The sequence below is a fragment of the Rhinatrema bivittatum genome, chromosome 9, assembly GCF_901001135.1.
Source record: "Rhinatrema bivittatum chromosome 9, aRhiBiv1.1, whole genome shotgun sequence".
In the NCBI taxonomy this organism is placed as follows: Eukaryota; Metazoa; Chordata; class Amphibia; order Gymnophiona; family Rhinatrematidae; genus Rhinatrema; species Rhinatrema bivittatum.
In genome coordinates, this window is record NC_042623.1 from 179266413 (window position 1) to 179281990 (window position 15578).

General features: G+C 47.5%; 1 protein-coding gene across 1 annotated transcript in view; it reads right to left on the bottom strand.

The window, feature by feature from the left end:
• PSMD2 (proteasome 26S subunit, non-ATPase 2) overlaps positions 1–15578 on the bottom strand; it is a 153010-nt gene that overhangs the window by 72854 nt on the left and 64578 nt on the right. Inside the window, exons 8-12 of the mRNA XM_029617179.1 lie at positions 11419–11479; positions 6777–6923; positions 6420–6526; positions 6093–6220; positions 3715–3802 (exon numbers count right to left, since the gene is read on the bottom strand). Coding sequence (XP_029473039.1) covers positions 3715–3802; positions 6093–6220; positions 6420–6526; positions 6777–6923; positions 11419–11479 — 531 coding nt within the window. The remainder of the gene's footprint in view (positions 1–3714; positions 3803–6092; positions 6221–6419; positions 6527–6776; positions 6924–11418; positions 11480–15578) is intronic.

The window sequence follows — 15578 nt, forward strand, 5'->3', positions numbered from 1 at the left end:
GAAGGTGACCTATAGGAAGGACCTGTAGACCTTTGAGCACGCGAATTCCTGGGCCCTTGGAAACGGGATCTGGCCGAAAAGGAGGAGCGCGCCCTGAAATTTGTCCTCGGGCAGCCGCTTTGGACGAACCATCTGCAGCTCAGTTACGTAGCCATAGCAGGCGACGCACCGATACAGCCTCCACCCTGGACTTAGTGGATGTACGCCGCAACCCGTGGAGAGCATCTGCCCCATACGCAATTGCTGCCTCCACCTATCTGCCTGTGATGCCTCTGCCGCCGACAGACCTGGGTTCGACTGAAAAACTTGGGCCCAGCGCAGGCTCGCGCGTATAGCGAAGTTGGTACAGATGGCAGCCCGCAACCCAGGACAGACACCTCCAAACTCTTCTTGAGTTGCACTTCCCGCTTCCTATCCTGTATATCCCGGAGAGCCGTGGCTCCTGTAACCGGAATGGTCGACCTCTTCGTCACCACAGAGACTGCGGAATCCACCTTCGGCAGTCGAAGGAGTTCCAGCGCACCCTCGGGTAGCGGGTAAATCTTGTCCATGGCCTTACTGACCTGCAAGCGTAACTCCGGCGTATCCCATTCACCGAACAGGATATCTGTCGATGAAAAGTGAAAAGGAAATGCTACTGCCGGCCCCAAGAGACCTAAGAGCACCGGATCCATGTTTGCCTCTGGACGGGCCACCACAGGCGGAGCCTCTAATGCCAGTTCCTGAAGAATTGCTGGAATTAGCGGGGACATTGCCTCCCTGCGAAAAAGCCGCACCACTTTGGGGACCTCCCCTTCCACGGCTAGTGTCCCTTTGCCCGCGCTGGGCTGGACGGGACCGTCCGCAGCCGCCTCCTCGGCCCCCATCAGGGGCTCCTCTGGAGACTCTGAGTGAACTGGAGATGAAGATTCCTTCTCCGACTTCTGAGGTACGCCACGCGGCGGATGTGTCCACCGCGAGGGCTCCCGAGAGCCCTCCGCAACAGCCATAGTGTTCTTCTTCCTTGGAGCAGACCTACGGGTGGCCCTCCCCCGCGACGCCCCTCCGGCTGCGCGTACTATGCTTACAATTGAAAAGAAAAGAATCCTGCGCCACAAAATCAAGAACCCGAATCTGAAGAAGCCTCCGCGGTAGCCACCGGGGAACGAGGCCCCCCCCGTGGGGACCCCCCCCCCGCCGGACCCCGCTACGGAAAAAGCGTGGGGGGCAGAGCTGAATCTCCTGCTGTGAACCGAGCAACTTCGCGGCTGGGAATTAAAATGGCCGCCGCACTCGTACAGAGCGGGAAATAAAACAAAAACCTTGGGGCCTATCAGCCGAGGGCCCCCCCCCCCCCCCCCGCGCGCGCGCGGCGGCGATCGCGCGGTTCAGGACCGGACCCCCGGAGGCGATCCGGGCACTCCTCCTCCGCCCGTGAGACAGGAGCTGCAGAGACCTTGCCGCGATAAGCATGCGCGAGCCGAGCCGCAGGCCGACCCTCACGGCAGGCCGGCGATCGCGGCGAAAAACGGGCGGGAAACGCAGCAAAACAAAAAAATTTCAAAGTCGGCGACCTCCCTCCTGCTACCGGTGCCCCCCCCCCCCGAAACGGAGTGGAGACGCGAGGAAACGGAGAGCCGGCACAACAAAAACAAAACCCCTTTTTTTTTTTTTTTTTTTTTTTTTTTTTACACAGCTTGCAGCTGTCCTTGGTTCTGGAGCCCTTTTCCTGCAGGGGTGAGTGAACCGGGCTCCCCGGTGTCACCCCTGACCCTGCCACTAGCTCAGCCGGGTCCTCGACCCTGACAGCGGCCTCAACCGGGGGAGGGTAGTCCCCTCAGGACCTCTCAACCCCCCTGGGAGGCAGGGCACCCAACTAAGAATTAAAAACAAAACCCAATTTAGTATACAAACCATTAGGCCTAACAAAACTAACCCAAAAAACCAAACCTGACTAACCACCAGAATCAGGTCAGGCAGGGCTGTGACTGGACCTGCACCATCTACTGGAGACAGAGTAAGACTGAGGGGCTGTGACTGGCACAGGTGCATATATGGCTCCGCCCACAAGTTTTAGTCTGTCTCCATCTACTGGTGCGGAGTCACAACCCAGGTGTCCTGGACTGATCCTGGTACGTACAGGGAATCGGTTTTAGAGGGATTCGCCCTCACTGAGGTAAACACCAGCCCCAGCCTGCGCACCCAAACTGAACGCGCCCCGGCCTATGCATCCAAGTCAAAACTGCTACCCTGCCTCAAAAGGATTCCTCCCCTCGCGAAGATAAGTATCAACCCCGGCATCTGCATCCATGCTACCCAGGCCAAGAGAGATTCCCCTGAAACTGCTCATGGTACTAAGAGCTGGACCCCGGCCTTCCTTGCAACCACTGCCTCAAGTCTTGACCGGTGGCACTAGCTGCATCCAGTCTGTACGTCCACTCTAACCAGGCTGAGCAGGATTCCCCCAAAATGGCTTGTGGTGGTAAGAAACTGATTCCAGTCTTCCCAGCAGCCGATGCCTCAAGCTTCTCCCCACGGCCCTAGCCACATCGTTCTCTTCCTCAGCTGCCTTTTTTTTTCAACAATCTTTCGGCTGTTGGAGGGGGGGGGGGAAGTGAGTGCAATCTCCATTGGGAAAATGAGGGAATTAGACCACTGTCTTTCAGTCTCCTCACTGTCCACAGGCCAAGACAAAGGCAGGGTCACCAACCCCTCTGCTCTACCAGGGGGTCTAGTCCTCTGTGGCACCAAACACTCCCAGGAGCCAACATCTCCTTTTATTTCTTGTTTTTAGTTTTTTTGCTTTTTCTTTAAATCATCTCTACCATCTGCTGGAGACAGAGAAATATCGAGGGACTTCAGGTGACCAACAAGGTTAAGTAGACATGTCAGTAAAGCTTTTCTTCTCTGTCTCCATCTGCTGGTTGGAAGGCAAAACCATGCATCTGGAACAAAAAGGCCAAATGCGCCCCCGGTCGCAGCCCTTTAAACAGCCGTGATGTCAGCAGCCCGTGATTGCTCTCTCCCCCTCCCCCTTCCATACGCATGGCCACATCATTGGCACACTGGCCACCCGCACGCTCAGAGGAGGAGGAAGGGCCAAGGGAGGAGAAAGAGCCATGCTGGATGTCCCAATGCACTGCCAAAGTTCCACCAGGCCAGGCCATCACCAGGCTGCCGCTCGTGGCGCCCGGTTACAGGTGGGGTCCAAGCATGGGGCACAGGCCCATATATGATCTGAGGTATAAACAGGAATCACATTTCATTTCCCTTTCATCCCTACAACTCTTCTTCTCTCCCCTTCCCCCTGAGTACTTCTGCAGTCTCCCTGGTTCTGATGGAGGCTGAAGATACCGCTTCCTTCCCCACCTGGGCTCAAACGTCAGACCTTCCTCCTCCTATTTCCACATCCACAATGCTTGCCGCTACCTGGCTCCTCCCTCCCAAATCACTTGAGCAGGATCAAAGATATTACTGTTTCCTGACGCTGGCTGTCTTGCCAGCCATGAAAATGCACTTGAGCTTAGACAAGTGAATTTTCAGAACCTCAACATGGACTCTGATGTATTGCACCATCACATGCAGAAGTTTTTGGGTACTTGCCAGGTTCTTATGGCCTGGATTGGCCACTGTTGGAAACAGGATGCTGGGCTTGATGGACCCTTGGTCTGACCCAGTATGGCAATTTCTTATGTTCTTAAGGGGTGAGACTTCCTGAATCAACACAAGACTCACCTCCATGCTGGACTTAGAATCTCCCATAACAGGGAGTAGTAGTGTGAGAACATCCTCCCGATTGGAACCTGCATAGGCTAGCCCCAGCCTGCAAACAAAAGAACAAAAGGCTATCTGGTTAGTGTATGATGTGCAAGAAGGACAGGAGCAGACTGAGGAGAGAAAGCAGCGTTGCTTACCTGTAACAGGTGTTCTCAGAGGACAGCAGTCCTCACACATGGAGGCCACCATCCGACGAAGGCTGGCATGGAAACCTTATGTCAGTTTCTAGAACTTTGATGGAGCCTATCTGATCATGCTCAGCACGTATTATACCATTTATCCGCATGGGATCCCCTCAGTTCTAACTCAGAGAATTCAAGATGATGATGATGATAATAATAAAATAATACTATGCACGAAGCAGAAATACAACTCCAAGGGAAGGCAGGCGGGACCGACAGCCTTCTATCCTCTGAGAACACCTGTTATAGGTAAGCCAACTTTGGTTTCTCCAAGGACAAGCAGGATGGCAGTCAGCAGCTCCCCAACAAAAAAAAAAAAGGGGACCAACAAAACAGGTGCCAATAGCACAACAAAGTTTTGTTGGTAACAGGAGGGAAGTAGCCTGAACAGAAAAAACAGGTCCTGTGAGGAAACAGAGTTGGGTTCTTAACCTCAAACATGTTCTGAAGGACAGATTGGCCAAACCTGCTGTTGCGTCGGCCATCCCCATCCAGACAGTAATGAGATGTGAATGAGTGGATGGAGCTCCACATCACAGCTCTGCAGATCTCTTCCATGCGGACTTGTGGCAAATGGGCCACAGGCACTGCAATGGCTCGACAGAGTGAGCCTTGACATAGCTCCCCAAATGCATTACCGCGCTGCCTCTGCAGCATCTCCTGACCCGGGGAATGGAACCCGGGTTCCTCCTCTAAGTCACTGCATTGTCAGCGAGTTGTCCCAAACTTTCAAGGAATCTGTCTTTATGACCACTGGCTTTGGCCAGTGACTGCCCCGATGCCCCACCGGCCATTAACACCAATGATTGTGTTGGTCGCACTCTGATGAGCGCATGCAGGGATTCCAGCAGCGGCTTGAAGATGGATGATGCCAGTCCTGATTCAGACTTTGGTACCCGATGCTGCGGCCTCACAAGGCCCTCTCTGTGGCCAGCTGCATGCGCCTCTCCAGCTCCTCCTCAAAGACAGCCAATACCAAGGCTAGCTGGAATCCAGAAGGAATAACCAAATCCTCTTTGGAACCGAGAGGAGGATCGGTGGTGTGCATCAGGACGGGTGGAGACCATGGAGACACTTGGAATCGATGGAGGACTGTCGCTCCTTACCATGGGATCATTTTGGGGCATCACAGCTAAAGCTACTGTTGCATTCCTGTGCCTGGCACCATGCATCGATTATTATCGATGCCGATGCTTTTCGGCTTCCCTCAATGCTCAGATCGGCCTCTGCACCACAGAAGGACCAAAGATAATTAACTTGATGTTGTCAAGAAATTATTGACAATGTCAAACAATGGCCTTTCTCCGGCGTCCCTGGAAGGTGTTGATGCTGACAGAACTGATGTCTATGACTATCTGTGCTGCTCCAAAGTCCCTTGATGCTGATCTTGTCTGGCCCGAAGAGTCACTCCATCTTATCGAGTCAGATCTTACACCCTTTTTGAAGTCATCTTGGCTCTCTTGCTGCAACCCCAGATATCTTGCAATGCCCTTTGGCAGAGGACACATTTATCACGGGGATCCATGATAGACATGGTCCTTGTACACTGAGGGCACCACTTAAACCCTGATGAAGACATGTCAAAATCGATGGCGGCGGCCTTCGATGGCTGGCAGGTACAAAGCACACTGCTGCCCTGAGGAATCGACTGCGAAATGAAACTTACCAAAACAGTCAAAAACCCTGGCTAAGACAATAAGGGGAGAACCGCAAGGGCCTTGCATCAACCACATGATGCCATTTTCAGGGGGGGGGGGGGAAACCAAAACCAGCGAAATATACCAAAAACCTTTTTAGAAGTGAAAGAAAGACACAATTTGCTGCAAGACATGAGGCTCCGTAGAAAAGAAGAAATTGAGCCATGGAAGCTTCATATAATGCATGTATGAGCACGCTCAGAGAAGCTCAAAGTTCTAGAAACTTTGACAAAAGATTTCTGTACCAGGCTCCATCAGATGTTACCCATGTGCGAGGACTGCCATCCTGCTGGTCTTCCACAAGATGCAAGAAAGAGGTGGAGCTGCAGGGAGGCCAGTCTGCGAGCATGCATGCACTCCCAGAGATAGCGCCAAGGTACAGGAAGGAGAAAAGCATACTGTCCCAGAGAGAGCACCAGTCTGTTTAGTGTAGGAAGCCAGGGGTGAGTGCACTTACCCAAATATCGCTCCAATCCGCATGGTGTTGCTGTTGTGCAGTACATAGTCTGAAAGTAGTGCCAAGGCAGGATCACACTCATTCCTCACACCAGAATTCACAATACCACAGGCTAAAAGGGCACCAGACTACAAGAGAAAAAAATAGATTTGTTAAAGATGAACAGTACTGCTCCGTTTTGTATAATACAATCTGTAGCAGGCTGAGAAAGAGACAGCGATACAGGAAGCAGAGGCACATCCGAGGAATGCTCCCATCCCAAGTACAGGAGAGCATTTGATGTAGTCTCACAGTCTGATGCCAGAAAGCTTGGTCACTGCATCTCACCTTAATGTAATCCTCAGAAGAATATAAGTATTTGTCAATCTGAGTCAGGCCTCCATCCACATCCCATAAGAGTATCATACCCAGAGAGGCTGCAGCACTCAACATACCTGAAGAAATAAGCAAAAAAGCCCTCCGTGTTAGAAACTTGACCGGGAGAAGCAGCCACACTCACAGATTAAGAAAGTAGTAATGAAATGCATACAGAACGTTAGTAGTCCCTTGGGTAGGAGGAAAGCCTAGATAGGACATAAGCTGGCCTGGGTGTTCCAGGCAATTAATGTGGCATAATTAATGTTCTGGGAGGAATCCCCTCTCTTTCCATGGGAACTGCAGCAGCGAGCCCCTCGCCTCTCTTACCATGGTCTTTGTTCTTGTACAGCCATTTGTTGCCATCATCCGTCAGCAATTTATCCTGTCCGAAGGCAGCATTCACAAAACCGTTCACAAAGGACGAGGCTAAATTCATACGAGCGGAGTCCACCTGGGATCCACTACCCCCAAACCCTGCAGACATAAAAAGAGCATAGTTACTTATCCCATGGAGGAAATCCCTGGAGACAAATCCATAGAAAATTCAAGACAAAAGCAGGACACAGGCTATTTCATGAATGCAACTTCCACTATCAAACCTTAGTGTTATAAAAAAGAGGTTATAGAATTTCTTGCTCTGAAGTCCAAAACACCAGAAGGAGAATCACATTTCAAGTCTGATATAGAAGATCCCAAGCATTCCAGCCTGGGCTCAAGATCAGCAGGGAACAGGGCTGCCTTTCATATGGCCATTCAGCTGAAGATCAACCTACTGCTATTGTTGCTTTTTATCTGTCAGTGCCAAGATTATCAGCCAATTCTTTTCTCATTCTCATCATGGAGTCACCAGGAACGACTGCCAATACTTTCCCAAATCTTACTATTCAATAGCTCTACTCTCCTCTCTCACCAGGGCCCCAGCTCATTCTGGTCCAATGCACTTCAGCCTCCTGCTTGGCACTGCACTAGACCAATGTGCCCACCAAAGTAATTATCCAATTATTCAAGTTTTTCTATGGAATCACCATGCCACAGCCCCAGCACAGCCCCAATACAGCAGACAGGAATCATAAGAACATGCCATACTGGGTCAGATCAAGGGTCCAACAAGCCCAGTATCCTGCTTCCAACAGTGGCCAATCCAGGCCATAAGAACCTGGCAAGTACCCAAACACTAAGAAGATCCCATGCTACTGATACAATTTATAGCAGTGGCTATTCCCTAAGTAAACTTAATTAATAGCAGGTAATGGACTTCTCCTCCAAGAACTTATCCAATCCTTTTTTGAACACCGCTACAATAACTGCACTAACCACATCCTCTGGCAACAAATTCCAGAGCTTAATTGTGCACTGAATGAAAATGAACTTTCTCTGATTAGTTTTAAATGTGCTACTTGCTAATTCGTGGAATGCCCCCTAGTCCTATTATCTGAAAGAATAAATAACAGATTCACATTTACCTGTTCTAGACCTCTCATGATTTTGAAGGCCTCTACCATATCTCCCCCTCAGCTATCACGTCTGCAAGCTGAACAGCCCTAACCTCTTCAGCCTTTCCTCATAGGAGAGCCATTCCATTCCTCTATCATTTTGGTTGCCCTTCTCTGTACCTTCTCCATTGCAGCTATATCCTTTTTGAGATGCGGCGACCAGAATTGTACACAGTATTCAAGGTGCGGTCTCACCATGGAGCGATACAGAGGCATTATGACATTTTCCGTTTTATTTACCTTTTCCCTTCCTAATAATTCCTAACATTGTTTGCTTTTTTGACTGCCGCAGCACACTGACCAGACTATTTCAATATATGACACTTAGGTTCCATATTAGAAGCTACAACCGAGGAAAAGGATCTAACATCGTGTAACTACAGCCATCACCTTGTCCACATTACATTTCATCTCCTATTTGGATACTCAATCTTCCAGTCTATTTGGATACTCAATCTTGCAAGGTCCTCCTGTAATGTATCACAATTCACTTGTGATTTAACTACTCTGAATAATTTTGTATCATCCACAAATTTGATAACCTCACTCGTCGTATTTCTTTCCAGATCATTTATATATATATATTAAAAAGCACTGCTCCAAGTACAGATCCCTGAGGCACTCCACTGTTTACCCTTTTCCACTGAGAAAATTGACCATTTAATCCTACTCTGTTTCCTGTCTTTTAACCAGTTTGTAATCTATGAAAGGACATCACTTCCTATCCCATGACTTTTTAGTTTTCTTAGAAGCCTCTCATGAGGGACTTTGTCAAACGCCTTCTGAAAATCCAAATACACTATATTTTATTATTTAATTTATTTAAGGCTTTTATATACCGACTTTGATACATATCAAATCAACTCGGTTTACATCAAACAAAGCATAACAATAACCAACCATATAACAAGAGACAATTTGAGGAGCATAAAAGTTACATTCCAACAAGGTAGCCTTAACTGGGAGAAGGAAACAAAGCGGGGGAGAACGAAGATAAATTACTATATACAATAAGTTACTATATACAATGGCGTATGGGAGGTAGGCAGGGGCAGAATCTAGTGGTAGTTTATGAGCATGATGATAGTTTGATTATTTACGTAGGTGGTATGATAGTTCTAGATCAGGCTGTTGGGCTATTGGCTGGGAAGGCTTGGCAGAATAGCCATGTCTTTAGTTTCTTTTTGAAAGTTAGTAAACAGGTTTCCTGTCTGAGGTCCGGGGGTATAGCGTTCCAAATGGAGGGTCCTGCGGTAGAGAATGTCCTGTCTCTGATGTTTGTGTGTTGTACAAATTTGATTGGGGGAACATATAAGGATCCCTTGTAGGCATCTCTTAAGGGTCTGGTCGTCGAGTGAAGTTTGAGGGGGTGTAAAAGATCAACCGGAGTCTGATGGTGAATATTTTTGTGGATAATTGTCAGAGATTTGTGAAGGATCCTGAAGTGTACAGGGAGCCAGTGGAGATCTTTTAGGATAGGGGAGATATGTGCTCTCCGATTAGTATTTGTTAAAATTCTCACTGCTGCATTTTGGAGCAACTGGAGGGGTTTTATAGTAGAGATCGGTAGACCTTGCAAAATGGAATTACAATAGTCTATCTTGGAGAAAAGAATAGCTTGAAGTACAGATCTGAAGTCGTGGTGGAATAGGAGCGGTTTGAGTTTTTTTGAGTACTTGTAGCTTGTAGAAGCACTCCCTTGTTGTGTGTTTTATAAACTGCTTTAAGTTCAGGTGACTGTCTATTATAACTCCAAGATCTCGGGCATGGAAAAAAGTCTCCCCCTTCCCCAAAAGGTTGTCCAGTTTCTTACAAAACTGAATCCCTCTTCCCTGCACCATTGTCTCATCCACGCATTGAGACTCCGGAGCTCTGCCTGCCTCTGGGGCCCTGCGCGTGGAACAGGAAGCATTTCAGAGAATGCTACCCTGGAGGTTCTGATTTTCAGCTTTCTATCTAAAATCCTATTGGCTTCCAGAACCTCCCTCCCACATTTTCCTATGTCATTTGGTGCCTACATGTACCATGGCAGCCAGCTCCTATCCAGCACTGTCTATAATCCTACCTAGGTGAGGTCTACCACCTTCGCATCAGGTAGGCAAATTATCAGGCGGTCTCTCATGTCCATCAGCCACCCATGTATCTATATTTCTAATAATTGAATCACGAACTGTGATGGCCAACCTAACCTTTCCTTTTTAGGCAGTAGCCCTGAGAGACTTGTCCTCTCGCACCGAGGACAATGCATAACCTGGAGAGCAGGTCCTTGCTACAGGATCACTTCCTGCTTCACCAGGGTAATGCTCTCCAACTGGGAGACCTTTCTGATCCAAGGCAGCACCGGGTTGCCAGAATGGATTTGGGACTTGGCTACTTTGTCCCTGAAGGTCTCATCAATGTACCTCTCTGTCTGCCTCAACTTCTCAAGGTCTGCCACTCTAGCATCCAGAGATTGGACTTGTTCTCTGACAGCCAGGAGCTCTTGCACTGATTGCACACATACAACCCCTCACCAGCAGGCAAAAAATCATACATGTGACACTCAATGCAAAAGACTGCAAAGCCCCCTCTTGCTGCTGGACTACTGCATTCATCTTAATTTTGTTGAGTTCCTAGTTAAGTTTAGGTTGCTATGGGAGCTGGAATTAAATCCTTTAAATTTATAGGTATATTCACTAATTAATCTGGCAGTGACCTACAAGGGAATGATTAAACTCTCAATAAGGACTAGAGCAGTAGTGTGATTTAGATAAGAGCCTGACTGAATTTTAATGAGAAAGTATCTCTTGCCTATAAATCAAGGGATGAGCTAGGAATGGGTGGGAGGGAAAGACGCACTAGAATTAACTCCCTCTGGCTTGCTTATTATCTCAGACATACACAAACTCTAAAGAATATATCCCACTATTTCACCTCTCTTCAAACCTTTTAAGCCCTAAGATTTCCCAAAGCTATATTTACCAATCCTCTTCAACTACCATTAAGTTTATCTTCCCTCAATGGACTGAGAGATTTGAGATTCGGTGCACACTTCTGGTCCTCTTCTACTGCAAAGGGTGCAGGGCCTCTGAAAGCTGAGGCTGTGGAGTTTGAAGCCTGGATCGCTTGCTGTGACCTCTGGAGTCCTCATCCAGGGAATGCGGGGAACAGTATGCAGTTGAGCCTTCCGGTCTTCTACTGCAGCCCCAGCATAGTGGAGAGGAGTCACAATGCCACAGCCTTAGTGCTGGCTCAGCACAGTGGTGAGGAGTCACCAGAGAATGGCCCCAGTGCTGGCTCAGTACAGTGATGAGAAGTCACCATGCCATGGCTCCAGTGCCAGCTCAGTATAGCAGTGAGGAGTTGCCATGCTGTGCACCCAGTACCAGCCCAGCAGATCAGAGAATGGTTTATCATCAAAGAACTTTCATTTATACTATTTGGATCAGACAATATAAATTACCAGAATGTTTTTCAACAAATAATTTTACACTCACTGTTATTTTCCAGATGTGTTTTGTAGATGTCATCTGGGACTTTGGGTTCCATGATGTCTAACTGAAAAGGAAATGACAGAACTTCTAAAGGTCAAACTAAAAAACATGCAACAAATTTTCAAGAATATATATATATATATATTTTGAATATCTGAACATAGTCCTGGAGGTCATATACACACACAGCTTGAAGACTAACAAATGATGTTCCTCCTGGGTATGACATCAAGCTGGTTTTTGAATAAATATAAATTGTTCATATTTATCGCTGTATCAGTTGTCTGTTTTGTATACTCTTGAGCAATGCTTTTTTGAGTAGGCACTTACCTCAAATTGACAATCTCTTATGACATAGAAAATTTACAATGAGTTAAGCATTGCTGTAATACATTGTGCTGTCTTGATTTTGGTATGTGAACCAGTAATATATGATACAAAAGTGAATCAGTATTTATAATGAACCTGTATATAGGCGAGGAGGTATTTATATTAGATTGTTAAACATATGCATGTATATAGGGATAAGTGTTACTGTTTGATGTGCTATACTCAACAGTATTAAGGTGTTTTTATTGTGTTTCAAATAATATACTAATTAAGATTTTTTAATTGTGACCATTTCATACACAAGTGCTCTTTTTCCATTCCTGTCTAGTACTGCCATTGAGGATAAACAGGCGATCCAACCTATGCAAAAGACCAGCGAGTGTGACCTCCACAAACCTAACAATATGCCACTTAACATCCAAGGGCCGCAACAGACAAGACTCTTCTACATCTTTGTCCCTGACCAGAGATGGCAGGGAGGCAGACTGGTTCAACTGAAACTCAGAGACCACTTTCAGTAAAAAGAGAAACAGCTCCTGGCAAGACAAGGCCTGCAGCTCGGAAATCCTAAACACAGAACAATTTGCCACAAAGAACACTGGTCAAGGCCAGAAACCGCAAGGCCAGAGTACATAGCAGATGAAACGTAGGCCTACCAAAAAATCCAAAACCAAACTGAGACTCCACGGGGACACTGGAAACACAAAGGACCAAGATGTTCCACTCCTTTCAGAAAACAGACCACATCAGAATGAGCCGACAAGGATCCACCATTGACTGGACTCTTGAAACAGATGAGAGCAGTTACTTGTACCCTTAAGGAATAAAGGGTCAAGCCATCCTGCAAAAATTCCAAAATAAACAGTATCTTGACCGATCAAGGAAGAGCACTGCGATTCTCACACCAGGCCTCAAACACTCTCCAAATCTGCACATAGGCCCAGGAAGTGGAGAACCTTCTATCTCTTAGCAAGGCAGAGGAGATCACTGCCACAGAGTACCCACGTTTCAGAAAGCGAGCCCTGTCAAGGGCAAAATCAAATCAGATCTTCATGAAGGACAGGCCCCTGCTGCAACAGGTTCCTGTGCACCGAAAGTCAAAGAGGCGAATCCACCAGGAGCCTCTGCAGATCTGCATGCCACGGTCTCTTAGGTCAATCTGGAGCAGACAAGAGCACCTCTCTGGCGTTTGATCCTTTGAATCAATCTGCCCAAGATGGGCCATGGAGGACACTGTGAAAAAGTTTGTTTTTTTATTTGTAATGTCTGTACAGTTTTATGTAAAATTTTATGCATGTTATTTTGCATATTGCCTAGTATTTACGCGATTAACAAATTTTAATAAAGATACGGACATACAGCAACTTGTCTTCCAACCACTCCTGTACTAGGGCATCGATCCTCAATGACCTCAGATTTCTTCTGTGACCGAAGAATCGCAAAACTTCTGCAGTGCGCAAAGTTGCCAACAGGTCCAGGAGCGGGAGACCCCAGTGATCCTGAATCAGCTGAAACTCCTCGTCTGACAATGCCCACTCTCCCTACTGAGAAAGTCTGCTCTTACGTTGCCTCATGTTAGATGTGCTATGTCTGAAGAGTAACTATTGCCTGAAGCTAAGGTTTGCGCACGGAGCTTGATGTGAACAGCGGGAGAATTTCCGGTTATTTGGTGAGCCCGGACCCCTGATCTAATCCGAAACCTGGCCACGTTGGGGAAAAGGAAGTGCTACCAAACCATTTCAGAAGCGTTGAGGAGCTTCCAGGATACAGCTTTGATGTGCAGCTAAGTAACATTCCTGAATAACTTTTCGTGTTATAAGCAGTGACGTGCAATATAAGAATTTATTATGTTTGGAATAATGTTTCACATTTTTTCACGGCTTCAACTTTTGTTTATATTTAACATTCTTTGAGTTTCACCGACTTAATAAAAAAACAAAACAAAAAAAACACAGGGGATAGTGGTAAGTTGATGATTACAATACGAGCGGGTAACCTGGTTGGTACCTTTATATAAAGATATGAAACTACCACTTCCTTCATTTAAAAATGTTTCAAGACATACACTTGTCTGGAAAAAGCTTTTTTTTAAAAACACATTATAAAAAAACTTTTTTATTAAAAAATTTCATGAGAGTTCATTTTGGTATATTGTTGAGTTTACTCACATTTTGGCATTTTTTGTTTTGTGATTCTTACGGTGTCTTAGCCTGCAAGGCTGAGATCTGCAGATGCACTTCTGCCCATTCCATAAGATGATCTATTTCCTGCAATACTTGCTGGCTCTAGGGACCTCCCTGCCGACTGATTTCAGTGACAGTCATTGCATTGTCCGGACTGAGCAAGCCTGCAGCCTGTTGTGAAACTGTAAACATGCCAACAGGACCACCCTGGCCTCCAGGCGATTGATGCTCCGGAAAGGTTCCTACTGCAGCACCCTTGCACATGAGCTCCTGACAGCGAGTTCCCCAACCAAGGAAACTCTCATCCGGTTGTCAGAACTAGCCAGTCCAGAGGGGATAGCGAAACTCCCTTACGTAGATGATCCACCTGCAGCCACCACTGCAGGTGCGATAAGATCTCCATCGGCAGGTGGAGCCGAATCAAATAGTCCTAAGACTGCAGATTCCACAGAGTCAGCAGGGAGCGCTGAAGAGTACACATATGTGCCCTCTCCCATGGCAGCACTTCCAGGGTCGCTGCCATTAAGCGAAGAATCTGCAGGTAAAACCATACGGTAGGGTGCATAGTGTTCAGATGGCGTTGAGCTAGCAACTGAACCCCTAGAGAGTCTAGTGACTGAATAGGCTGAAGACTGCTCTTGGCTAGGTTCACCACCCGGCCGAGCTCTCGTAACAGGGAAATCACCTTGCGAATCACAAGGCAGCCCTCTTCCAGTGACTTGGCGCGAATCAGTCAGTCATCCAAATATGGGTGTACTAGGAGTCTAACCTCTCTCGATTCTGCTGCAACTACCACCATTACCTTGGAACAGGTTCTAGGAGTGGTGGCCAGACCAAGGGTAGCGCCCGAAACTGAAAGTGGCGTCCCTGAACTGCAAATCGCAGGAAGTGTTGATGTTCTAGTCAGATGGGAACGTGGCGATACGCCTCTGACTGATCCAAAGAGGTAAGAAATTCCCCCAACTGCATGGCCATTATCACCGAGCGCAATGTCTTCATGCGAAAATGCTTCATATGCAGACGATGACTGAAGCCTTTGAGGTCCAGGATGGAACGAAGAGAGCCCTCCTTTAGCACAACAAAATAATGAAAAATTGCCCCGTATTTTCTTGAGACATGGACAATGGGACCACAGCCCTCAATGTAGTTTCTGCTGCCTTTTGTGATGAGCGGCAATGAGACACCATGAACACACTCCGGTAAACACCTCAAAGCCCCAGAGCATATTCCCCTCATACTGCTTCCAGGACTCACTGATCAAATGTGATTTCAACCCACCTCTGATAAAAAAGAGGCATCCTCCCCATCTCCTGTTCCTGGGGATGGGTCGGCAAACCTTCATTGGTTCCACTACCCAAGCCTGCACCTCTTCTGGGTTGTTAGGGTCGAAAGGACTGAGACCCACCTAAGGGGTTGAGTCCTTTAAAGGTTGCTCCTCTTCAAGGTCGAACACGCTTGGATCCTCTAGCATGACCTCTCATGCGAAGGGAGAACTGTGCCTGCTTCTTATCCTCAGGCAAATGAAGAACCAGAGATTCGCCCAACTTACTGGCAAGATTCTCCAACTCGCAACCAAACAAAAGCGAGCCATTAAGGGGCAATGGGGTGGGGGGTGGGCTAGCCTTGCAAGTCACATCAGCCGACCAATTT